Source organism: Daphnia magna, linkage group LG8 (assembly GCF_020631705.1).
Source record: "Daphnia magna isolate NIES linkage group LG8, ASM2063170v1.1, whole genome shotgun sequence".
Classification (NCBI taxonomy): Eukaryota; Metazoa; Arthropoda; class Branchiopoda; order Diplostraca; family Daphniidae; genus Daphnia; species Daphnia magna.
The window spans coordinates 5,683,232-5,708,689 of NC_059189.1; the positions used below are offsets into that span (position 1 = coordinate 5,683,232).

A 25,458-nucleotide genomic window follows, 5' to 3' on the forward strand; every position below is an offset into this window, starting at 1 on the left:
GTGTTGACACAGCAATGGAAGTACTGAATTTTCTGGGAAACAGCCACCATGTTCCAAATAGTGGGTTATTTTTATATACGTTACGTCGTATAGAACATTTCATATAACCTGAGACATATGTCGATGTTCATTCTGAAACCGCGTTGTTGCATTTCCATCCTTTCAGAAAGGAGTATAATTGCGAACGTCTTTTCATCCGGTATAGCCAAGAAGGTGCAGCTTGCGTCGCTATCCGCGAAAGGCTTGTTTGTATTATGAGTATACATTTTCCTTTAAAAGATTTTTTTTTTTTTTTTTTTGGTTTTTCCAAAATAAAAAACCTTGGCCCTTTAGCAAGCAAAGGAGAGATCTGGAAACGTCGTGCAGTATCCAAGAGGAGGGGGATGGGTAGGACATTGGCCAACCAAAACATAAAGTTGTTGTCAACACATTCAGTTGCTCGCGTGCAGGCACTCGGCAAGGTCGCACTTGTGAGGCTCTCTCGTGTTCAAAGCGTTCTTTTGGCCAGTTGGCCCTTAACTTAATTATATTAAAAAATCGAAAACTAAAAGATGGGGACTGCTATTCGCTTCACCCTGATCTTTGCCATTTCGTATTTCGCTAGTACATTTTCGAATGCATCCGAAGACGTAGAATTGAAGGACCCAACTCTAGTGGCAATTTCCGTCTTCGCAGCCAACACTATTTTGAAAGATGCAGAAACATATGGCATTCAGAATACATCGTCACTTCATAAAATTATGGATGCACATATTGTTCCAGGTTCCCAACCTTCGGTAAAAATAACCATTGTAATTAACTTAAACCATTTTTGCTAAATTGGATTTTTTTTTCTCCAGCCAACACAATATATGCTCACTATAGAGCTTGGAAATAATTGCACCAATAACGAAGAAACTTGCACTGGAGAAAAGCATATTTGTGAAGTAATTGTCCTTGATGCACCTTGGAATGAAAAGCGGATTCTTGATGAGGACAAAACAAAATGTGCTGATAGAGAACCAAACAGTCCTCCAGAGTTCATAGGTAATAGTGTGATGCATTATTTTTGGTTTTCACAAATTTCAATGACATTCAAATTTTTAGATAGTAGCACAATTGCTACATCACTAGTATTGGAGGATGCAGCTACCAAAGCACTAGCTGAAAAGGCTGTATCTCAAATGGGAGAGCGTCGAGGAGGGAAACATACCTTGAAACATATTGGTCATGCGAGAAAAGTTACTGTGAGTGTTACATTACATGATAGAAAATATTTTAGTTTTTACTTAATTAATGTTTGCAATCTATTTAACAGGTGGAAGAAACTAACAGCAGCTTGTACTATTTGACTTTGTACATATCAACAACAAATGAAGATGTGATAAATGAGGCTTGTGAAGTCACCATGGAAGAAGCTCTGTCCACTTCTGAGCAAATTCTTCAATCTCTTAGATGTTTTACCACTGGAGATAACGAAGGAGCTGACAAGTTTGGCATCACACGCGTCCCGGCTGAGGAATTAACCACAAGCTTGATTCGCCACGCTGTTCTTGCCTCGTTGGCTATCATTGATGCAGAATCCGTTTCCGCATTCCAGTTTAAAGTTATTGGCTACTTGTTAGCTGATTCCCGTGTTTCAGTAGACAGTGGAACTAGAGATCTTGATTTAAAGTTAGGGTTGGTACCCACCCTCTGCATTAAGCGCCCTGAAGAAGAGAACGAAGACGAAAGTAAATCTTGCACCATTGACCAAGAGCGAGATCCATCTGTTTGCTCCATTACACTCACGCAGTGGCCTTGGGTTTCTGATGGGTATCTCTTCTCCGATTTTGACTGTGAACCGACTACTTATGCGGCCATTGCAGAAGAATTAGAGGCTTACGCGGATGAAGATGTAGCATCAGAAGAAGAGGGGGCTGAAGTAGAAGAAGTCAGTAGTAATGCAGTCCAATTGGCCAGCAGGTAAGCTCATGCAAAAAGTGACGAAAGCTTTGTTTAAAATTTATGAAAAAATACAACTATCACGTAGAAGAGAAAATGTGGAAGAAGCTGTGGAAGGAGTGACGGAGGAAGAAGGAATTCTAGGTGCTGAAGAAGAGGTTTTTGTTGCTCGCAGTTCACCCTGTTTGGGTTGTCCGTCCAATATTGACGTTAACTCAACTGAAGTCAAAGATTTGGCGAATTTTGCGTTAAGCGCTCTAGAAAACGCTGCTAATAGCGATAAAATTCAGAGCGTTGTTCGCATCGAAAAAGCTACTAGTCAAGTATGTACTAAACACATTAAAATGCGCGTTCACAATGTTACTGATAATTCCTTTTTCTTACAGGTTGTCAGTGGTAGCTTGTACGTGTTGACAATTGAACTAGTCGATACGAATTGCCTCCGAAGTGAGAACGCTGACCGCTCGAAATGCCAGCCTAATCTAACCGAGGGAACTCGTCGCATGTGCACAGTTGGCATCTGGGATCAACCTTGGCTCAATTCTAAACAAATCCGTGAACCTCAGTGTGTTTCTCCTAGCTTAACAGTCGTCAGGCGTTCTATCAAAGATGAAAGCGACGTAAAAACTGGAAGAAGTCTTACTCCAATCTCGCCCGACGATGAGGAAGCAAAGGATATTGCAGCATTTGCGCTCAATCGACTCGATTCGTTCGATGATAACTCCAAAAAGCGTATTTTAGTTACAGTCGTTGAGGGGACCTCCAGTGTAAGAAGTATTTATTATTTTTTGATATGGATAGAACTTAGCTTTATTATTTTAAACTACTGCTTTACAAATTACTAATTTTGTTTTAACTCTAAACAGACTGAGGGTAGGTCAAAAACCTTCAAAATGAAAATTCATGTTGCCTTGGCGGATTGTCCTGAAGGAAGCAGCGCAAACAATGAAGCTTGTTTCGCTAGTCTCTCAGGAAATCCCCAGCACTATCTTTGCGACATTCAAGTGCTAGTTCCGATGCGGGACAGCAGATTTGTGCAGCGCCGTTTGGTGAATTCGAGATGCTTCCCGATCAAGCCCCATGAAACGAGCGAAACTGATAAAAGTAAAGACTTTGCCGGAGTAGATTCCACTCAACATGTGCCGCAGCGGAACATTGTGACTGACGAACATGACGCAAACGACAAGACTAGCCCCTACATTAAATCCGTAGCAGACTTTGTTACAAAAACCATCAGCCAGAGGAGCAACGGAAACGTCCTTAATCTTGTTCGCATTATTCGAGCTGACACACAACTAGTAGCCGGCAAGAAAGTCACTTTGGACGTTGAGGTTGGAAAACCAGTTTAAACGCATATATATATATACAGTATACCTCTGTCTACGTGTCCAATACCCCCCTAGCCTCCGTCCCTCTCTTTCTCTATCCTTCTTTTTCATTTTGACAATCACATGACAAATTCCTTGAAAGAAAAATTGTATTATATTTGAACGCTGACGCCGGACGATCTGACTGATAACCTTTTACCTTATTGTTGTTACACTGGGTTTATGATCGACCATTTTCATGGAGCATGCTGTTTGTTTTTAAAAAGCAAACGACCAAGAGTTTCTAGGTGCATTACTCTTTTCTGACTTTCTTTTGGCTGTTGAACAAAACGGAAACGAACAAATTAAATCCTTCTTCGTTATTGTAGCTAACTCTTGGTCTATAACTCGATACTTCAAAAGTTTTTTTCTTGCCTTTTTTTATTGGCCCACTGTAAAAGAATAAACAACACTAAACATAACTACTTGGACGAACATGACACACCCTAACCCGACGTGCGACCCCAATTCCATAGTTTACACTGCAATGCTTGCATTGCGTGACTAGTAATGACATCTAAATGAACTTTAGTATCAAAATGACCAACATATCAACGTAACCTCGTGTCTCATTTTTCGGGGTATTTAGGTCGGCTTCACCAACTGCACCAAAGCCGACGGCGCCGGGACCCATTGCCAGCTCGAAAACTCGCAGTCAAACGTGATATGTCACGTTATTGTCTGGGATCGAGCCTGGCTTAATGATCGACGAGTTACCAACATGACTTGTGACTCGCTATCTCTGTCTTCTACAAATCAAGAGGATACAATTTCCATTGCCTCAGAAATGCCGGCTCCCGTGGATAGCCTGGGTTCATCTCCGTCGTCCATCGTTGGAGGCCATGGCCAGGCCGATACCATGTCAACCGAAATCGAAGCGTATGCTGACTTTGCCTTGGCTGTTATCGAAGAGCAATCTAACGCAAGCGAAAAACTGAAAGTGGCCAAGATTCTTGCCGTCATCGGTACAGATTTTCCAAGGGAAAAATGTCCGGTTGTCACTTGAAATTGCCTCTACCAACTGCAAGAAAGATCAAGCAAGTGGAGACAATTGCATAGTTGACGAAAGCAAAGATTTTCAAGTTTGCAACATTCAAATCTGGGACCGAGCTTGGCTACAAGAAAAGCAGGTTACAGATCTCAATTGTCAGCCTAAGCGACCTAAGCTTAGCGGTAGAAATCCTAAAAGCGAAGATTTTGACGAGAGCCCGTTTGTCGGATATGCTCCACATACATTTCGACTCGGTGGCGATGTAAAGTTGCCCAAAAAAGGTCCACGCGTTGGGGGAAGAAATACCCAACAAAATTTACCGTTGCTGGGTGCATACTCCAAGGTAGATCCAGCTGATGTTACTATTGTAGAAATAGCAAACTTTGCAACAACCGTTGCTAGCAGTTCTTTTAATGCCAATTCCTCAAACTCTGCACCATACACCTTGGCCAAAATTCATTCCGCTAAAAAGCAAGTTGTTGCCGGCATCAACTATAAACTGGAACTGGAATTTACTCGACATAATGAATCACTCTTTTGCAGAGTTATTGTTTTAGAGCAGAGCTGGTTGTCGCTACGAGAGTTAACCAATATGACCTGTTTTCCGCAAGGATTTCCCCCAAGCCAACGAAAAGCCAAAAACGCCCTCGGAGCCTACAGACCTGCGGCTGTGCACGACACGGCCGTCAAAGACGCTGCTACGTTCGCCGTGTCTGCCATGTCTGAAGCCTCACCAAACGCTCCGTTCTCTCTCATGAAAATCAAGAACGCAGCAAGACAGATCGAGAGCAAACAAGTGAATTACAAACTTACATTGTTACTCTTGAAAGACAAAGCTACAGTCATCTGCAATGCAATTGTGGCCGAAAAGTCATCAAGTCAATTGGTCAGCTCCTCGTGTCGTGATAGCAAAAAGCGTCGTGGTCTCGAAGGAGGCTACAAGCCAGCTGATGTAAAAGACGCTACCATCAGAGAGATGGCCGACTTTGCTACACTGGCAATCAGCAAATCTACTAACGCCGGAGCTCTTTCTGTTGTAAACATTACTTCAGCTGAGACTCAAGTAGTTTCAGGGAAAAACTATAAAATAACTCTGCAAGCTCAAGGAGAGGCTGGAGTTCAAACCTGCTCCGTAGTTGTTTATGACCAAAGCTGGACGAAAACACGAAAGCTAACTTCTTTTACATGTGAGGATTTGACGAAGACTCGCGTTAGTCGTCAACTGCAAACCCGGCCCCGACGTCCAGGACCCCCTCGCCCACCTATACGACCGAATAATTCAGAACTTTCGATCCAGCCACCGTCACACTGCGTCGGTGGATATTGCCCCATCGATAAAAACGAGAAAGCTGTGAAAGACATGGCAAACTTTGCTACATTTGCGTTAAGTCGTTCCATGAATTCTGTACCTCTACAGTTCGTCCAAGTTCTATCCGCTGAGCGTCAAGTAGTTGCGGGATTTAATTATCGCCTTGGCTTAGAGTTCAGCGAACCTAGAGGAACAGTCTTTTGCAAAGTAGTTGTTTTCGATCAAGCCTGGACTTCGACACGTGAACTTAGTCAAATGCAATGCGAATTGACACCGTCAGCGGTTCAACCATCAGCTATGCCAGGAACTAAGACCGAAGCAGCAGCCGAAACCCCCCAATCTACAGTTGAAAAGGTGCGTGATTCAACCACAACGAGTCTGCCTGGAGCGTACGTCAGTGTTAATCCCTTGGATGACGAAGTAGCGCAACTAGCTACGTTTGCTACAACTCTGTTAAGCCACGCAAGGAAAGGAGACGACCTGACACTAGTAAAAGTCTTGTCTGCAACAAAGGAGGTTGTGGCCGGGTCAAATTACCAATTAGGCCTCCAACTGACGAGTGTTGGTGGCATTAATTTACGGTGTGACGTTGTCGTTTATTATAACGCAAACGCTCGTCATCTGACCTATTCTAGTTGTGCACCTTTAAATCGCCGTAAGCGTTCTTCCGATCAAATGACCGGAGGTGTTACTCCAATGGATATCAACAGCAAGAAAACCAAAGAGGTAATTTCATCAATTCCCAGTAATAATTGATTAAAATTGCAATAGATTTTTCATTTTAGTTGTCGGATTTCGCCGTGTCGGCCATTGCTATCCGCTCCAATGAGCCCAATGCTCCCAAGTAACGTTCGAGTATTGAAAGCGACTAAACAAGTTGTCGCAGGAATGATGTACACCCTCGAGCTTGAATTAAAGTTTACCGATTGCCAACAGAATAATAAATCGTGCATCCGCCGTCAAAAATGCAACGTTTCCATTTGGGAACAACCTTGGCTAGGGAAACGAGAAGTCACGAAGTTAACGTGCAGTGACCTGAACACGGAGACAGCGTCTGCTTTACAATCATCTCTTCCTCGTCGCCACTTGGTGGGTGGAATAACACCGGCCGATCCTTCATCCGAAGAAATTAAAGCCCATGCTGCGTTTGCTCTTACGGCCATTCAGGCTCGGTCGAATGCAAGAAACTTGTTAAATATTGTGCACATAAGAAATGCTGGTACACAAACTGTTTCGGGGAAGAAGATTTATCTTACGATTGAAGTTGGACAAACAAAATGTCCACTGTCTTCTAACCAAAGCGACCGGGAATGCCCACTCGATCGTTCGGCCGAGCGTCAGCTTTGCAAAGTTGAAATATGGACACAGCCGTGGCTGAATAAGCGTCAAATAACAAATCTTAAATGTGCTGTATTGGGGACTACCAATAAAAAATGCACATCAAAGACGTGCAAGCGATCCCGTCGATCAACCGAAAATGTTCTCAACACGCACGGACATCACCACCATCATCATCATTCTAAAAACCTGAAGAAAACACGGAGATTGAAACACATGACGGCATTTCGCAGTTTCGCCAAAGAGTTTAACAAAGTTTACAAAACGTGGGAAGAATTCGAGCATCGCTACAAAATCTATCGGTACCATTCTCAATTTGTTTTCCTATTAAATTTTTCTCATAATTTAATTGAAACTTAGGGCTAACCAAGAAAAAATTCAGCTACTTAATCGATATGAAATGGGAACGGCAGTGTATGGAGACACACCTTTCTCAGACTGGAGTGCAGCCGAATACAAAGCACATTTGGCGGGTTTTAGACCAATGCTTCGACAATCACATGCTCGCCTTCCTCAAGCAGCTATTCCAAAAATAGATCTTCCAGATGAATTTGATTGGCGCAACCATAGCGTAGTAACTCCTGTAAAAGATCAAGGATCTTGTGGCTCTTGCTGGGCCTTCTCTGTTACAGGAAACGTTAGTCTTATTCTTATTTATCGTTTAAGTTTTTTTATTTACAGTACTTACAAATTTTTAGTTAATCACAATACGAACATCCCTTTGTCTGTAGGTTGAAGGTGTTTATGCTGTTCGAAATGGAGAACTCCTCTCCTTGAGCGAGCAAGAACTAGTGGACTGCGACAAGCTCGACAGCGGCTGCAACGGAGGATTACCCGAAAACGCGTATAAAGCTATCCATGAATTAGGTGGATTAGAAACTGAATCGGATTATCCATACAATGGTCACCAAAATAAATGCAAATTTGACGCCAACATCACTCGAGTGCAGGTTTTTCAGAAAATTCCATGCAAATGTATTGTACAAATATCCTAACAGATGTTTTCCTCGTGTCCAGGTCACCGGGGGTGTAGAAATATCAACTAACGAGACCGAAATGGCCCAATGGCTTGTTCAGAACGGACCTATTTCCATTGGCATTAATGCCAACGCTATGCAGTACTATCGAGGTATACAGCAAGAGGATCACGACTACACTGAACAGCTTTAATGTAACCAAATCTTATGTTTTTAGGAGGTGTTAGCCATCCCTGGAAAGCGTTGTGTAGAGCCGGAGGCATTGATCATGGCGTGTTAATTGTTGGCTATGGAGTCGCAAATTACCCGAAATTCAACAAAACTCTACCCTACTGGATTGTAAAGAACAGTTGGGGCACAAGGTGGGGTGAACAGGGGTTCTATCGAGTCTTCCGAGGAGATGGTACGTGTGGATTGAATAAGATGTGCACGTCTGCCACTCTCGACTGAATAGCTTGAATGAAAATCTTCCCCGCTAGTTCATCGTTTCATATCTTACTCAACCTATTTTATTCTCTTGTATCCCCTTTAATTTAAAATTTGCTCGGGAAAGGGCAAGTGCTAAAGGCATATTGAAACACGTGATTGATGTTTGGGGACAAGGGCGTTGAATGTTTCATATTAGAAGACTATGTATGTGTTCGAACCAGATATAATCTCAATAAATTGAACGTGTAATCGTCTCCGAGATCATCTTCCGCAAATATTTAAAGATACTGCTTCGCTAGACAGCGTAAAAACTGAGCCTTTCTTTGTGCTGCTGCTTCGCGAAGAATTTCTTCGTTGTTGTTGGCATTTAGTTCAAGCATCCCGATGGCTTTTAACTAAATAGCGAAATTCATAATTAGTATTGAAGGTTTCATACATTTAAAAACTATACTCAGGAGCTCTTACTGCCGCTGTTTTCCTCTGCGTTTCGCCTCTCTTATGGTGTAATTGAATAATGAATTCTAGCAGAGTGACATCCCAAATAAATGGATACAGAGAGTCCATAGCGTCGTTACAACCACGCTCTTGCAAGCAACGAAAAGCGGTAGCATAATCAATTTCTTCTAATAACTGACAAAGAAGTGCTGACTGGAGAATAAGAGAACATGTTAGCATTAGCATTCCACATAATGAAAGTTTAAAATACCTGCGTGAAACACGAAGCCGAATGCGAGCATTTAATCATTCTGCGAACCGTTGCCTCATCCAGCACCTGTTTTGGAACGACTTGGTGAAAATAATCGCTTGCAAGCGAAGCAGCCGTCATGAAACAGCTCATTGCAGCCGAATGAAATCCTTGGGCAAAATGAAGATCACCCTGTAGCTTTAGCCAGTCTGTATTCAGTGGGTATAAAGAAAGAGCTCTTTCCAGCAACTGGACTAAGAAGTTCACCGATGCCCGGTAGGTGATAACTGTTTGCATTACTGAGCACAGCTGGCCAAAGAGATGACAGATCGGCATTGATCTCTAAATTTGCCTCATCCTGCACAACATTGTGCAAGCGTACGAATAGGGAAAGAGTGATGTTTAACGATTGTGGCTCGTACAAAAGTTGGCAAAATTTCGATAAAGCTGCTCGATTGACAAGGGGTACGTTAGCATTTGGAGAGTCCCGAGCTGAACTTCCGCCTTGCTGTAGCGCCCCTGCGGCAGTACGCTTTAAAGCAGAACCTCCCCCTTGAGAGGCCATTGTTCCACTGTTAGCTGAGGTTGGATTGAACGCTGGTATAATCAAATCCCATAAAGACTTCGCATTTTTACGGGTAGGTCGTTCTCGGTCACGCTGCAAATCATAGCAAACAGCTGCTAAACTTGATGCCAGTTCGACATTAAGATTCAAATTCCAGCGAACATCTAGTCCCAACAGAAATTCCCATTCACACGCTGCAAGCAACAGTGCTACGCAATAGTCGACTACTTCAGAGCGTGGGAAAATAGTTTCGCCTCGTTGCAAAGCACCCAGGCATCCGCGGCATTGGGTAGTAAGTTCCGCAAAACGACCTATGTTAAAAAAATCAACGCGTTTTAAAGTCGAATTTTTTCTGTTTAACTTGGCATGCCATATCACTCAACTGGAATTGCTGGAAACTGGCCATTTATGAAGAAACTGTAAGACGTCCACTAAAAGAATTTCCCATTCGATAAGTTTAAATAGTTTGCTACCAGCTTGCGAATTTGCCAACTGCTTTGTTCGCCCACGTTCTTCTACTGCTTTAAGCATTTCCACGGCACCGGCAAAATCCTGTTAATAAACTTATTAGACGATTTACTGGTGACTTCTGGAAACTTTTACTTGTAAACTAAGAAGTTCTCGATATTTGGCCAGGAGAATATAGGACCAATCTTGAAGCATCCCTTTTGGTAGGTTCATGACGGCACTCTGAAAAGGTATCGGTATCTCCCACTAAAATAATATAAGGGACAAATTGGTCACCAAGGTTAATTATTTCCATCATTGACTACGTAGACATGGCAAGATATACGTACTTTTTTGTATAGAGTCCATAGCGGTCGATTCGGCCAACCGTGAGATAATCGGTCCAACAAAGTTTGAATCTCTGAGGTGCGATAGGATTCAATCAGCTGTTGAATGAGTTCACCGCACTCAATTTGAGGTAGCACTATTGTTTCAAACAATCTAGTTATTTAAAATAGAAATTGGGAGTTTTAAAAAAATTAACCAGGCAATTTTTACATGAATGCGGAAAATCGGGGTTGAATGGCAAATGCTCTAAAGCTGGTTCTATTTTGGCCAATTCTCCTTGCATAATTTCTTTTAGCAAGCTATTAGAAAACAGGGAGTTCTTGATCTTATCTCCGCCCGTCATGAGTATCTTCGAAAGAAGTCCTTTTATCTTATTCTCATCGTGTTTATTACCCAACTGATGAACACGTTCTAATTCCTAGAAGACAATCACCAAAAAAATGAAAAAAAAAAATAATAATATTTAGAAGCAAACTGTTATGAGGTAAATTACCGATATCAAAAACTGAAATCCAGATCCTTCTTCATCTGCCAGTAGCTTGAAATATGTTCCAGGTATGTGATAATCCGCCAGTGCCCTACGCACTACATTTAATGTTTGAACTTTGAAAACAAGATCTTTTGCTATGGTAAACTTGCCGCTGGCCGCGGCACTTAGCAAATCTAATTCAGCCATTTCCCTGTAGTGGATGGGAACCTCTCGACGAATATTATCTTCTTGTAACACACTTAAGAACCCAACGTAATGATTCTTAATAGATTCATGCATTTTTTCTGTTAACGATTTTTCGTCATTAACGCCTTGTATCTGACAAGCTGAGAGAAAACCTTTCAAATAAGGAGCTGATATAGTGCAGTATTCCATTTTTCGTGATTGACAATCAGCAAACAATCTTCCGACAACTTGCAGGTGACGTTTGGCTACTGAATACTGATTTGCAAACATAAACCACACAGCCAAATCGTAACGCAACTGAAGCTCAAATTCTTCGATCGAAATACTGTAGCCCTCTTGCCATCTATGTTCACTCACACTTGTTGAGTTTTCTGTTAAACTAAAAATCAAGTTGACGAATCACGATGTATACATAGATGGATTTAAAGTGCACCGTTATATCCTCTAACTAAGCTCTACTGTTACCTCACAAAGGTGCTAATGGTAGGCATGATCATTTTCTTCCCATTTAATTCCTTGAGGATGTTCTCTAAAATGAGTACAGAGTCAATGGCTTGTAGTTTCAGAGAATTCAACATAGCCTCAGTGATGTGAGGTGGAACAAAGGTTGGGCCCTGTCCACCTGGCCTATGAAGAAAACCATAAGCAGAAATGTGATGAAAACCAAAATACAAAAGGCATTGCATACAACTCACATTGGAATGTGTAAAACTTTGTTGGGTTTTGTAATTATTTGGATTGATTTAAGTGCCCACAACACCCATCGATGGTAAGTGGATACAGCAAATATTGTGTGAGGGCTGGCTTCTCTGAAATCCAGGGAAATGTGTGATTTTATATCAACTTTACCATTTTCTGAGAAGAAGAGCAGATCTTGATACAGTAATTGCTGTAACGTCAAGGGAACACTAACAAAAAGTGAGTCATTAAGATTTTTTCCCAACATTTCATAATATGCTGTGATAACAAACAATTCCTACCGATTTTCTAGCAATTGAAAGTTCCACTTTAAATGGGCTGCACATTTCAGAGCTAAAATTTTTAAAGCCAAGCTTTTCCTTGTTTTTGGTTCACTGCCATTAGGTGCTTCTGTGCCTTCTACATCAATTACCTTGCTATTATTCTTTTCTGAAACATTCAAGCTGTGTGAATTTACTAGGAACTCAACAATTAATTCAGTTGCCTGGGAATCTGCACATCAGAATGATAGTTTTAATTTTTCATTTCTTTATACAAGACAATTTTAGAGTTCTACTGAAAACCGAACAGTGGTGAGAGGAAAGTACCTGAATTTTCTCGCGAAAGTTGTTTCTCCAACAAAGATGAATCTAACAAATATTCAAACCATAAAATAGTTCCACTTTGCTCTGCAATAGGTTTTGGTCCAGTATCCATATTCTAATCCTGAATTAAGCTATTCAGTAGCAGAAATAGGAATCACTTACAAAACTCAGTTTCAGTCAACTTTTTCAAAAATGTGAATCAACAAAAATGTGAAACTTAAAAAAAAAATCAAGTAAACAAACACTCCAACCTCCAAGTTTGAAAGTTTGACTTTATCTCAAGCAGACGACGAACAGAAAGCAGCACAAGCAGTTTCGAGAGTTTGGGGTTTCAGAATGTGAATGTTTAAATCACCGTCTGATGGCACTGTATATAGCGCAGGGGTTTCCGCAATCGCACGTATACACAGCACGTCAGTACGTTACACTACATATTCCACTTCGCCACCTGCTCTTACAGTATATCGGCCTTAACTTATAAGAGACTTGGCTAGATTTATGCCTGCTTCTATCCTCTGCCAAGAATTCTTGGAGCTCTATATGCGATTGAGATTCACTCTGCGTTCAACCTTCACGTCGAAAAGTACTGATCCGCCATGGTAACAGCGTTTCCTCGACTTTTTAGTATAAAACCTTTAAAAGTTTAGCTATACCATATGACGAGTAAAATTTTAAACTAAATTTAACGTCGTAGTTCGTATAAGTAAACTCAAGGTGTATCGCCGGTTTGATATAGGTTCAGATAGCGTTGATACACCGGATTAAAAGTTTACGTTCGCTGTAGTGTTGTAATTCGTTTTGTAAATTTAGGCTGAACCTATTCGCGTTGTTGTAACTGGAGCCGCTGGTCAAATCGCTTATTCGCTGCTCTACCAACTAGCAAAAGGAGATGTCTTTGGTGATCAACAACCTCTGTCTCTTCATCTTCTTGATATTGAGCCAATGATGGGAGTTCTAAATGGTTGTGTATATTTAAAGGACTTTTTTCTTATAAAAAAAAAACTAAACAAAGCATCCCAAATCACATATTCTAGGAGTTGTCATGGAATTGCAGGACTGTGCATTGCCCCTCCTGCGTGAAGTTATCCCAACTGCTGATCCTGCAGTTGCTTTCAAGGATGTAGATGCAGCATTTCTGGTAGGTGCCATGCCTCGAAAAGAGGGTATGGAACGTAAAGACCTGCTTGCTGCCAATGTCAAAATTTTCAAAGCTCAGGTGAGTTTCCCGATCTATTAATTACCAAAGAAAGAAATAAATTATGTGATTTCTTTGGATGTTAGGGCCAAGCTTTGGATCAGCATGCAAAGAAAACTGTAAAAGTGTTGGTTGTTGGTAATCCTGCCAATACCAATTCATTGATTTGCTCAAAATACGCTCCATCAATCCCCCCTGCTAACTTTAGTGCTATGACTAGACTTGACCAAAATCGCGCCCAAGCACAGGTAATTTAGTTGTCAATGAAATTGTCGAGTGAATTCTTCAATAGCCTAATGTTCAATTTTTTTACTAGATTGCTAACCGTTTAGGAGTTCCGGTTAACAATGTTAGCAAAGTCACAATCTGGGGAAACCATTCCTCGACTCAGTTTCCAGATGTTGCGAACGCCACAGTTGTCACTGCAAATGGCGAAACAAAATCTGTTAAAGATGCAATCAACGATCAAGCGTGGTTGAATGGAGACTTCATTTCAGTGAGCAATTTTTTTTTCTATTAACTTCCGGAAGCTCTTTGACTCAACAATTTGCGTCTTTGAATCCCATCAGACGGTCCAAAAGCGTGGAGCTGCAGTTATAGCAGCTCGTAAACTTTCTTCTGCCATGTCCGCTGCCAAGGCTGCAGCTGATCATATGAAGGATTGGTGGAATGGAACTTCAGCGGTAACCTTGTTTCCATAATAGGGCTGCGTCTCCATACTTAAGGTTGCTTTTTTCCACTTTTAGGAATCATGGGTTTCAATGGCAGTTTTCTCAGACGGATCATATAATACTCCGGTTGGAATTATGTATTCGTTTCCAGGTAGAGATTTTAAAAAAGTAACCAGTAATTATTGTTTGGCTAATAATTATTAATCGTTTATAGTTCGCTGTAGCAAAGGCCAGTGGGAAATCGTTCAGGTAAATTCATAATTGATGAATAATTGTGGACTCTTTCAAGTATTTAACATAATATTTATCAAATTACAGGGACTTACCATCGATGAATTCGCTCGCGAAAAGTTGGATTTGACGAGCAAAGAGCTCATTGAGGAACGTGAAGAAGCCTTGGCTGTTTGTCAAGATTGACTAGACGTGGAAAAGCCGTCAGAGGCCTCCCAGTTGGCTCGGCTTTGATCGCTCCCAATAGGTTTAGTGTGGAGTTTCCTAAACTCGATGTGATTAATAGCAATTCACCGAAAAGAAAACAGTAATCGCAGTAGTCTTGTTTTATTCATTCAAATATCTATCTTCGTTTCTGGTATAATACATGTGGCTAGTGGTTAATTCTTTAGTTTCTGTTAGTTTTATTAATAAGGATGAAAGTCGCATTTGCTCAAATCAAACGAAGGCAAGCAAGATAGGTTATTGGGAAATCCAGATGCAGTGCCATGCAAAAGCATTTGCGATCGTAGGTTGGTACACGATGTTAAAGGATGGGTTAAGTAGCTACTTCTGGCGGAGTACGATGAATACAGTAACGGAATTAAGCTAGAATAAGTTGTTTGAAATCTAACACTCGCTTTATATTAATTGTGAATAACTCAGATATTTTATCAAAAAATCAAAACACAACTGAAAGAAGTTTCTTTGAAGCCGTATATCGTTTCAAAGTTAAGGCAATTAAGACTTATCTGTATTTAAACAATTATGATGGGGGGGGTATTTGGGCAAGTAGACAGTTTACTTGGATTTGAGGGCATACAAGGTCGATTTTGTACCTGCATGACCTTCGGTTACGCAAGATCAGTGGGATCTTAGAGCAATGCCTTTTTCCGTCCTCTTCCCCCATTTTTAGTTGCTTAGGGCGCAGACTAACTAAACCCTTTAGATGTTTCACGCTCTCAGCGGATGTTACAATGAAATTATATTCCTACCACGTGGACCAAGAAATTCTGAATGCGTCTTGGCAGACCCCGATCCAGACCGAACCAGCTAATGACCATACGCCTGATGTTGATAATTTTGTACAAGGTCTTTTGAATCTTTTCATTAAGAAGCCATGAAAATTTTCCCAGAAAATATGGAAATGAAGATGGCAAATGATATGGTAACATACTGAATCAAGCGGCGTTACAGGCGAACTAGGGAAGTTTAAAATTCTGAATTATCGCCATTACTTGGACGTTTGCCAATAAAATACAAAAATCTATTGCGCACGTCACATCCCCCGACCTCGCACAACCCAGAGTATTGGAAACATGGATAAGGTCGAACGCCTAATCGAACTTTTAAGTATTATTATATCCTTGAACTTGCAACCAGGACAATTATTCTGGTGAGACATTTTTCTATAAAGCCTGTCGTCAAGGCAGTAGCACAATCAGTTCCTCACAATTTTGTCGAGTAGAAGGTTGTATTCTGTCATTCTTTGTTGTACTGATAGTTAATAAGCGCACCCGCTTCATAATGAACATTCAAGGATAACCTGGTGCTTCTGTTTTTTGGCATGTTGTCTATTTCTTGCTCGCAAGTCATACAAACTACTTGATGGACTACGCTTTATTTTGAAAAGGCAAAAGCAAGATCTTCAGTTATTTGTCCATCGCAGCGTAGACAAAGGAAACGATAAAGACGTCGAGTACTGGAATGTTATATCCTTTATTTTCGTAGAGTTTCCTCTTGTTGTTTTATCTGAATTGATAAAAAATACGGTATAGTGTGTCCATCGAATCTGCATTGTTTGGATTTGCAACCGTGGTAAAAGGTTCCTAGTTCTTTCTGTATATGAAGAACATCATCACAATTCCCATCACGTCGCATGCGGTCACTGTACCTTCGTGAAAATTTATATATTTTTTTAAAGAACTCTCTACCCTAATCAAATGCGATCGTGTATCAGTTCTGCTAATATGCGTGCCAATTCAGGACCAATTTCAGTGGAGCAAGATTGCAATGGGGATAACGGAGCCGTTCTTAAGCAGTTGCTACTCACAGGTAATTATTGCTCCATTGTTGAAAAGTTCACTAGCTCTTTGATGAAACAGAATCTGGAATTTATTTCATAAAATATGTAATAGGTAAGGGAGATGTACGAAAAGATCATTCGAATATAAAAAGCTACTACCAGACTTCACTGGCTAACCAAACATCTTCTTCAATCCAATCATCAGCAAATCAGTTGTGTATCCCTTTGATGAAGTCTAAACAAATACCAGAACTTAGTCTGCAACGAGAATCGTTGGGTGTTCATGCTGCACATCCAAGTCATCATATCTGGGTGAGGGAGGCAGACCGCTGGAGCCCTCCTGTCCTTACTGCTCCATCAGACGGAAGAGTATATTCACCCCCGTCAACTCCTGTCGCACATATTGAGCCCTACGTTGAGCCTCAAGTGATGTACAATCCTTATTTCTTATGGCAGCTTTATTCTTATAAGCAATCTTGCAATAACAACTACTATTCTTTATCTCAGTATCAGAAAATTTGTTGACTCAGGCAACTGATGTCGTGACTATTTAAGTTTATAAAAAACAAAACATGTATTGATAATGCTCAAAATCAAATTAAATGTAAGTATGTTGCTTTGCTAACATCCATTAGGAATTACACTTGTAATTGTTCTGCTATTATTTACTGTTGATATTTTCCTTTTTGTATCGTTAAAAAACATTCTTCCTTTGTTTCGTATTTCCGAATCACAATATTGCTAGAATTGCGAAGACTTGTACTATGCACTTCAGTTTGTTTGAAAATATAGTTGATTAAAAAAACTTCCCCGCCTCGTTTTATTGAAATAGGAAACATTTATTGCAAGTAATTGTTTTAATTTGGACCAAAATATTACATCATCTTTTATTACGCACAAAACGTAATAACGTACGCTGCTGGTGAAGACAACAGCCAATAATTTCCAATTTACCACGTTAAATAAACAATTTTATTTTTAAAATTTACGTTTAAAAATGGACATTATTCGAATTTTCGAAGGCTTCTATGTGATTACGATAACTCAAGGTTATACTGTAGTTTCTGATAGACAAAATGCATATTTGGATACAAGGCTACAAAGAGGGGCGGCATACTGAAAGAAGCTATAGACGTCAAAAGCTGCCGTATGAACTCTTAAGCCCTGAAAGCCCTTAGCAATACGTGTGGGGATTCATACTTTAGAAAAGACACAAAGAAATTCGGGTAAAGGCTCCGAACCAGAACCAGTTACTTGTAAAATGATTTTATTGAATACAAAAAAAATATACCATTAGCCGGCTTTAGATGGCTTTCGCTGCGTTTTACCAGTGGAATCCAGATATACCAAGAGAAAACCAGCTTAATTTTCTATATCAGCTTGTACTTTACGTAACAACACAATTTTTTTTTTTTTTTTTGGGGGGTGGGGGTGGATGGGGCTATTCTTTAGGTAAGGGAGCAGCCACTGGGTAATTCGTTGGGTAAATTCGAAGATAATAGATCAGCTTACGAATACTTAACCTACATATGTTTTTACGGTTTCATCTCAACCACTTTGTTTGGCTTTGATAAACTGACATTTATTTATTCAGACACCACGCAAATAGACGTAAATAATAAAAAAAAATATATATTGTTTTGAAACTTATAGTAGCAAACAGCATCAAGTTGCTTGAATTTCTCAGCTTTCATTGGTAAGTAATCTCTTACATCAAAAGCAAATTGGAAGTATTGCTTTTTCTGTTTGAGGTGTGGTATGTTAGTACAATAAGGAAGTAGGCTAATATTCAAAAATAGTTTGGATTCCTGACTTTTAATTCAGCTAAATTTCAACTTGAAAGTCATGAAATTATCTTAGGAAGGAAAAAAACGGGTGGTTTAATTGATAACGATTTTGTCCTTATCAGTAATATAAGCTAGTTATAGAATTTTCTAGTGTATTGAAACAGTATACAAGTCATTTAGAACATTTGAAATTATCTTGTACGGTACAAGATCTTTTCGTCGTGTAGCCCACATGTATGCCGCTAGATGACGCTGGGCTGTTTATCAACAAACAAGAACAGGGAACCAGCTGTCGCTGAACGTTCCTCCAAATCCTGGGATCCTTCTAATCGACCCCGAAAAAGTGGAACTGCCAGCTGTTACAAATCAAGTTCCGTGACGATAGCTCATCAGGCTATCCTTATCAATTACCAGCATGAAAACTTTTAAATTGATTGCTCATCAAAAGCATTTTAGCGGTAAGATCTTTTGTAATTTTTAAAGTTATTGTAACATGAACTGGTTTTCTGTAGAAGAAGAAATAATTTTGAGCTCAAAGGATTTTCCACAAGTGAAAGTGAGGGATGTAGTGGAAATATACCACCCTGATGTTATTGGCTCAAGAATTTTGCTTCAAGTGCATTCATTGAAAGATGATATACAGACAAAAGGTATTCTGTCTAGGTGAGAGAACAACTTATGTAAGACATCTAATGATTTAGGTTTTCTGTATAATAAATTTCAGATACAATCAGTATTGAGCAATCCATAGTGAGTTTGTTTCAACTGCAAATATTTTTTGGTGTTCATGTGACCGTGGTGGATCCAACATCTGCAGCCCTAGACTCTGTGGAATTGACCTTCAAAGATCAATACCTAGGACGAAGCGACATGTGGAGGTTGAAAAACTGCCTTATAGGTACCTGTTTGTACATTGGGAAAAAATTAGAGTTTTGCAGCAAATCAGTTAGATGCCAGGTGAGTGAAAATTGTAAGGAAGAAAGATAGATCATGTTAAGAAAAGATGTTTTTCTCATTGAAAAGGTTCATGAAATGTGGGGCCAAGGAGAAAGAGTAGCGTGTGGTGTCATCACGGAAGATACAAAAATTGTATTTCGGTCATCAACTAGCCAAGTTTACCTATTCTTACAAATGAGCTCAGAAATGTGGGATTTTGACATATATGGAGATCTCTACTTCGAAAAAGCTGTAAATGGTTTCTTGTCTGAATTGTTTGCTAAGTGGAAACGTCACGGATCTAACCATGAGGTAACAGCTAGTTTTACCAGACATCTAGTACGAAATGACTGTAATCCCCGTTTTTTTTCTCTGCAGGTCACCATTGTTTTATTTTCCCGAATTTTTTATGAAGCAGAATCATTAGAATACTTCCCAGAGGCAGTGCGAGCGTGCCTGCAACAAGATTATCGGGGGAAGTTCTATGAAGACTTTTACCGCGTTGCTGTTCAAAGTGAAAGGATGGATGATTGGGCGTGCATTCTACCCCAACTCAAATTGCTCTTTCATGGCTGGCAGAACTCTGTTTTGGGTTATCATCAACAAAACCACCCTGGAGTGAATATTCCTAAAGTACTTTCTGAAAAATATTATGTGCATTAAATAATAATGGAAACAATAACACATCTTATTTGGAGAATAGGGTGTGAATTCATGCGCAGCCCAGGGCAACTTCCTTGAGGTGCTCAACATGTCTCTAAATGTGTTTGAAAAACATTACCTTGATAGAAGCTTTGATCGTACTGGTCAACTTTCTGTGGTTATCACACCTGGGGTAGGCGTATTTGAAGTAGATCGTGAATTAACTAACATTACAAAGCAACGAATCATAGACAACGGTAAATTGCTCTCAGTCGTTCATTTACTATAATCTAACGTAACCAACGAAATACTCCCGTACATTAACAGGTGTGGGTAGCGATCTCGTCTGTGTGGGTGAGCAACCTTTGCATGCCGTTCCCTTGTTGCAGTTCCACAATAAGAGGCATTGCGCTGCTTCCAATGACTTCAGTATGCCTCATTGGATCAATCTCAGCTTCTATTCGTCTAGCAAGCGGATTGGATATTCCACATTTCTTCCACGGATAAAAATGGCTCCTATCTTGAACAAAGAGACAGCCCAGCATAAAAACAAAACTGCGGGTATATTTGTGTTCTGTTGTGCTGTTTTGCTTTATACCGTATTATATTATATTAGGTTATGTTGTACAGTATTATAAGAGAAAGTGAACCTCAATTTACAGTTTGATTGTAATCTACAGGATTGCTTTCTTCTAAAGCGAGTAGTGCCATCAAAGTTGAAACTAGTATGCCTAACTCTGTATTTGATTACGATGCGTACGATGCAAAAGTGTTTGCACTTCCAGTCTCTCGCACGAGCAAGGTAGTAACACTCAGTCTGTGTGTATTTTTTCAATTTAAATTACCATCATAATTTCAGGTTCAAACCTTAATGCGAGAAAGCCGTCATCGTAAAACAACCACTATCTCTTCGGAGACGAATCGGTTTGATCGAGGACGAGGAAACGTTAGGAAATCTCGTGTACAAGATGCTGATGTTTCATTCACCAGTGGTCATCCTGGTACGTAATGCCGTCCGCCCCGATCTAACAAATTTTTTCTTTTTTACGTTCGTCTAAATTCTTTGATTCACAGGTGATGGATTGAGCAGTTCATTGATCAGTGCACCCACCATGCTTAGTTGTTCTCTAACAAAAACTCCTTCGGTAACCATTCCCAAAAGATCAGCAGCCGACGATAGTTTTATTGTTACTTGTGGTGCTACCGCTCCTCATGCTCGTGTGCGAAGACCTAGTGGAGGTGAAGAGCGACTGGAAGATCGCAGATTTAGTACTCTCAGAGTGGTAGTAGGGAGCGCTGGATCACCTTGTGCTCTCGGAGGCAACACTGTAACGACAGGCGCAAACCCTTCTACTCTTAACTTTAATCCAAGTACGCGCCAAATCAAAACAGGACGAGCTTTAATTAATCCATTCGATCCAAGCCGAGTAACAATCAAACTAACCTCCAACCGAAGAAGATGGACACACATTTTCCCTAAAGGTAATTTGAATATGGCATTACACTTAGATGTTGCAGTTACGAAATTTTTTTTTATGTTATAGGTCCAACGGGGGTTTTGATTCAACAGCATCACTATCAAGCAGTCCCGGCAAGCGAAGAAAAATTAACATCTAGCAGTTTTGGCGTTAATCTGAGCAGTGCCAACTTAGATTCTTCCAGGTAAAATAAATTTCAATTGCGACATTTAGCAAAAGCATTGCAAAAATCTCTCTGTACAATGGAATAGTGTTGGAGGAAATTCAAATACGAAAGGAAGACAGCGCCCGATGAATCGAAGTTTAACTCTTCTTTGGGGAGCTACCGGTGAGCAAGAATGGACTCCCGCACTAGTATGCTACATATAGTTGATGATCATACTACTTCTATATATACTTTGTTTGTTACGTAGACAACTGGCGTAGATTGGAAATCTTTAACAATTCCAGCCTGTCTTCCGATTACCACCGATTATTTTCCTGATCAGCGTAGCCTACAGAACGATTTTCTGGTGTCAGAATATTCCATCATCCCTGACGATGTAAACAGCATTAGCGTAAATGACTGTGGCCAACAGCAAAAGCTTTCCTTCCGCAGACCGCTGGAAACAAAGGAGGTCTTTTTAGAATTGATTAGTCAACGACTCAGTCAGGGATTTCAGCTCATCGTTCTTCCGCATACATACTCAACCCACAGTCAAGAATATTTGCTGTCAATTGGACGAATTTTCCATAAAATTGTTCTTAAAGGATCAACTATAACAGTAACAGGCTACAGGCCTCGACATCCTTACCCTACATGCAATATCCATTATCGCTATCGACTTCAAACTCCTGATCACCTGACGTACGAGGTAACACATACAAATAAGCTGCGTTCTTCATTTAAATTTCTTTCTGACCAAATTTTCTCTTCGATCCTGCTCATGAAAAGATTTCCTGGGTAGATTTTAATGCTGAAAAACTAGAAAACTATAATTGGAACCATTTGGATCACTATATCTGCACTCGCGGAGATCGAGATTTTGCTTTAACCGAGTCCTTAAAGTATTGGCGCTTACGCCTGTGCGTCTTACCCACTTACGACTGTCCTTTTACGGAAAAAATTCTCAGGTATGAATTTTAATACAGAAATTATTTTTGTCTACATATTTTCTCTTTACAGATTTCTTGACACGTGCGTAAACCGCGTGAAGCATCATAACCCAACGAAGAAACCTAGGCCCCTTGCACCTACCATGTTTCGTGATCGAGGGGGTAGTAACCGCATTCCGGATAGACCTCGTCCTCGTGCTTCATTGGTAGAAACTAAAAGTCTACATCAATCTTCTGGCGATCATGGGCTTTCAATGGCCGATAATCAGTTTTCCACTGACGAATGCATCTATAGTGTGGTACACGTGAACTTCCTCCTATGTTTAAACATCGATTGCCTAACGTTTAGGTGTCATTATTAATGCAGACACGCACTAGAGTCGCCTCGGGGTCGGCCGCTATAGTTGAAGCCATGAAATCATCTATAGGAGGGATGACGTTTTTAGAAGGAAAAATCAATGATTTACCTCCATACACCTTCATCAGCTACGAAGCTGTCGCCTGGCTCTTGGATCAAGTAGAAGGCATAACCACTGAGCGAGACGCCATCGAACTGATGCAAAAAATGATCGACGAGCGGCATGTTTGCCATTCTTCTGGCAACGACAAGTTAGCTTTTGAAATTCCTAGTTTACTTTCCCATATTTCTAAAATGAAAGTAACTTGATCACTTAGGATAAAGTTTTGCTGTGGATTCTACCTGTTCTCTTTAGTCAGCGATGCATTTTCACCAGGCTGTGTTTCCGAAAATTTTGACTGCGAATGGGCTGAAGTGGAATTCGAAAATAGCTTCCCACCACCATGTGCCTCTTCGGTTAGTAAAAAAAAACACCATTTTCTATAATTTTTTTTTTTGTTTTACATCTATTTATCCTCTTTATTTTAGGTATTGACTAATCCAGAGCCTGCGAAGTATCAGTTCTTAATAGCGGATCCTAAAGAATTCAGATCTGTGGCCTCTCTATACGAGAATCGTTATGACCAAATGTTGCGTTACAAATCGTGTAATCTGGATATGGATATCAGTGGCAAAAGTGAACGAATCGAGTGGGGACATCTGCGTTACCAAAGTGTGTTTTACCCAGATGCGTCTCTCGAATTTATCTTCCAGTGGGTTGTCTGTACGGGTCCGCTCGTTGCCGAACTTCTACAAAATTGGCTTAGAAAGGCTCAGAATTGTGGAGTTAATTTGGTACCAATCCCATGTGATCCGTTCGCCCTACCAATGTCTCATAAAGCAGATCCTCTCCGTGCGCCGGTTTTTGTGCCTCTGAATATTTCAGCGTTGAACTGGGAAGGCAGAACGTTTTTCGAAGAATATCCGCAAGATTCATGGCCGCAGCGTCTGCTTCTTTTTCAAGTCAGTATCTACAATCTTATTTACCTGCCATTTTAAGAAAACCTTATTTCATTTAAGTTAAATGTTATTAAATTTATATGTAATATTAGACACGCATGATGTCCGTTAATGTAGTACGTATTAACAGCTCGAAAGCTAGTACCACATATTTTCCCAAGTAACAATAAGCTCGAATCGAATACCTTTAACCGAAAGAGTTAAAATGTGACGAGACTCTTCTGTTATAAATGAGCTAAACGTTCAGCGTGCCACATAAGTTATGGCCTGTTTTATTTGCAATTCCTTTGCACGAGTTTTTCACCCAAAATTAGGATGGTTAACGAAATGAAAATTTCACGTCCGCTTCGATTTCCTTGTTTCCCCTCTGACTAGTTCCATCGTGTATCGGCGGTCGATGTTTACTTGATCACGTTATATTTCGCTAATTGGCTTTTAAACATGTTTACACACTCCAGGAAAGCATCGCACGTCATTTTGGTTTCTTGCCGTGCTCTCCCGATCCGGCGTCTCCAACTGCATCGTCAAGGGCCAACGTTCGCCCACCCCTCCCGCCTCTTCAGTTCATCCATACATCTGGAACTGCTTTTGTTTTGATATTAAGTTCAACCAGTAACGACAAAAATGTAGTGCATCCTTCACCACAGAGACCGCAGCGCACAAATTCCAATTGGCTACCGAATTCAGCCGTGCATTCCCCAACAGATCCATCTTTAACTCTTAGCTATATCACGCGTCACGTTGTTGGTCGGCAAAAATGGCAACAAAACCAAGAAGTTCGCGTGGGTTTCCTCTGGGCTTGGAATTCAATGTTGAGTAAGCGTTGGAGAAACCCCTCTGGCCCTGTTTGTGACGAAAACACTGGCAGCAAACTTTTATCTGATTTTCGAAAATTCTGCGCAAATGATGAGGATCGTTTGAAGAACTACTGGCTACAAGCGCTAGATCGAATGAGCTCCGTCAGCTCTTGATCTGATACTTGTTTGTTTGTTTGTTTTATGGTAAGTTCTTTTTTAAAAAATCAACTTGTGCTGTAGTCATATTTTTGTTTTCAGCATACACGGACTGCTTCTACTGAAACGTTAAGTCCTGCTGTGAGCGAAATGAAAGCGCATTCTTTGACCGTTACGTCCACGAATTTTGTTTAAATCTTGCTGATGGAGTACTATCCGCTGAAGTCCCATCAACTTAAATACTTTTAGCAGATCTTTCTTTGTCAAAAGTGGTCATCGGTGAAGGGACTAAAACCGTATTTTGTAGTACAAAATCGAGTTTTAATCTTTCAACTAGGATTGCTACGTAAACGAGTCGGCTCCTGTTTTGCGAATTGCTAATTCGATTACATCAATTTGAATTACGTGTTCCATGAAAACGAGTTGGTAGGCAAGAAGCTAAACATCGTTTTACCGCGTTTATATTTTTAAAATTTATTTCCGAATAGCGTTCGTCCTCAATTCCACTCAAGACCGTGTTGATGAAGTTGCTTATCGTAATAAGATAATTTGTAATGACGTTCTGTGATTTTATGGTCATAGATATAATGCACGAGTCTGATCTCAGTCGCTCAACCATTACCGATAAGGCTAATTTTAAATTTCGATTTTACTAGTAAGCAAAAAGAAAAAGAAAATAACTAGCAGTAACTCGGAACCAGTCATACACGGCTGGTCGCTTAAATAAATCACGCAGAACTTTTTGAGGCTGGGCAGAACTTGGAGGAACT

General features: G+C 40.4%; 6 protein-coding genes and 1 long non-coding RNA gene across 7 annotated transcripts; 5 read left to right on the plus strand and 2 right to left on the minus strand.

Annotated features, from left to right (window-relative positions):
* The first annotated feature begins 424 nt into the window (after positions 1–424).
* On the plus strand, positions 425–5,051 carry LOC116928453. Its single transcript, XM_032935537.2, has 8 exons — positions 425–776; positions 840–1,026; positions 1,087–1,226; positions 1,298–1,944; positions 2,012–2,246; positions 2,310–2,690; positions 2,790–3,254; positions 3,880–5,051. Exons 1-8 carry the CDS (start codon positions 552–554, stop codon positions 4,294–4,296), a joined length of 2,697 nt encoding a protein of 898 aa, XP_032791428.2. The 5' UTR covers positions 425–551; the 3' UTR covers positions 4,297–5,051.
* Positions 4,874–8,588, plus strand: LOC123475271. Its single transcript, XM_045177802.1, is given in 7 exon segments — positions 4,874–6,316; positions 6,376–6,420; positions 6,422–7,230; positions 7,289–7,565; positions 7,660–7,878; positions 7,946–8,057; positions 8,123–8,588. Coding segments are annotated over 7 exon segments (3,138 nt in total). The 3' UTR covers positions 8,356–8,588.
* Positions 8,559–12,727, minus strand: LOC116928454 (integrator complex subunit 8). Its single transcript, XM_032935539.2, is given in 14 exon segments — positions 8,559–8,729; positions 8,800–8,982; positions 9,041–9,271; positions 9,273–9,895; positions 9,968–10,136; positions 10,188–10,298; positions 10,382–10,515; positions 10,590–10,797; positions 10,873–11,434; positions 11,521–11,682; positions 11,751–11,963; positions 12,036–12,246; positions 12,342–12,469; positions 12,590–12,727. Coding segments are annotated over 13 exon segments (3,033 nt in total). The 5' UTR covers positions 12,451–12,469; positions 12,590–12,727; the 3' UTR covers positions 8,559–8,612.
* Positions 12,728–12,785: 58 nt separating this feature from the next.
* LOC116928455 (malate dehydrogenase, cytoplasmic) lies at positions 12,786–14,819 on the plus strand. Its single transcript, XM_032935540.2, has 9 exons — positions 12,786–12,937; positions 13,149–13,299; positions 13,373–13,554; positions 13,620–13,781; positions 13,850–14,029; positions 14,103–14,216; positions 14,280–14,355; positions 14,419–14,453; positions 14,523–14,819. Exons 1-9 carry the CDS (start codon positions 12,935–12,937, stop codon positions 14,619–14,621), a joined length of 1,002 nt encoding a protein of 333 aa, XP_032791431.2. The 5' UTR covers positions 12,786–12,934; the 3' UTR covers positions 14,622–14,819.
* Positions 14,820–15,534: 715 nt separating this feature from the next.
* LOC123475341 lies at positions 15,535–17,104 on the plus strand. The gene is made up of 4 exons (XM_045177936.1): positions 15,535–15,582; positions 16,193–16,332; positions 16,375–16,469; positions 16,553–17,104. The coding sequence occupies exons 1-4, from the start codon at positions 15,535–15,537 to the stop codon at positions 16,963–16,965; spliced, it is 696 nt and encodes a 231-aa protein (XP_045033871.1). The 3' UTR covers positions 16,966–17,104.
* Positions 17,105–18,491: 1,387 nt separating this feature from the next.
* Positions 18,492–24,815, plus strand: LOC116928456 (GATOR complex protein Iml1). The gene is made up of 19 exons (XM_032935542.2): positions 18,492–18,685; positions 18,740–18,877; positions 18,952–19,184; positions 19,251–19,475; positions 19,542–19,796; positions 19,867–20,062; positions 20,133–20,366; positions 20,486–20,607; positions 20,665–20,806; positions 20,880–21,287; positions 21,350–21,467; positions 21,535–21,637; positions 21,697–22,137; positions 22,218–22,396; positions 22,449–22,677; positions 22,746–22,987; positions 23,054–23,192; positions 23,265–23,738; positions 24,194–24,815. The coding sequence occupies exons 1-19, from the start codon at positions 18,643–18,645 to the stop codon at positions 24,704–24,706; spliced, it is 4,434 nt and encodes a 1,477-aa protein (XP_032791433.2). The 5' UTR covers positions 18,492–18,642; the 3' UTR covers positions 24,707–24,815.
* On the minus strand, positions 23,240–24,195 carry LOC123475272. The gene is made up of 2 exons (XR_006650190.1): positions 23,921–24,195; positions 23,240–23,762 (listed from the first exon to the last, which is right to left on the minus strand). It is a non-coding gene; the product is annotated as an uncharacterized LOC123475272 (long non-coding RNA).
* Positions 24,816–25,458: the final 643 nt, after the last annotated feature.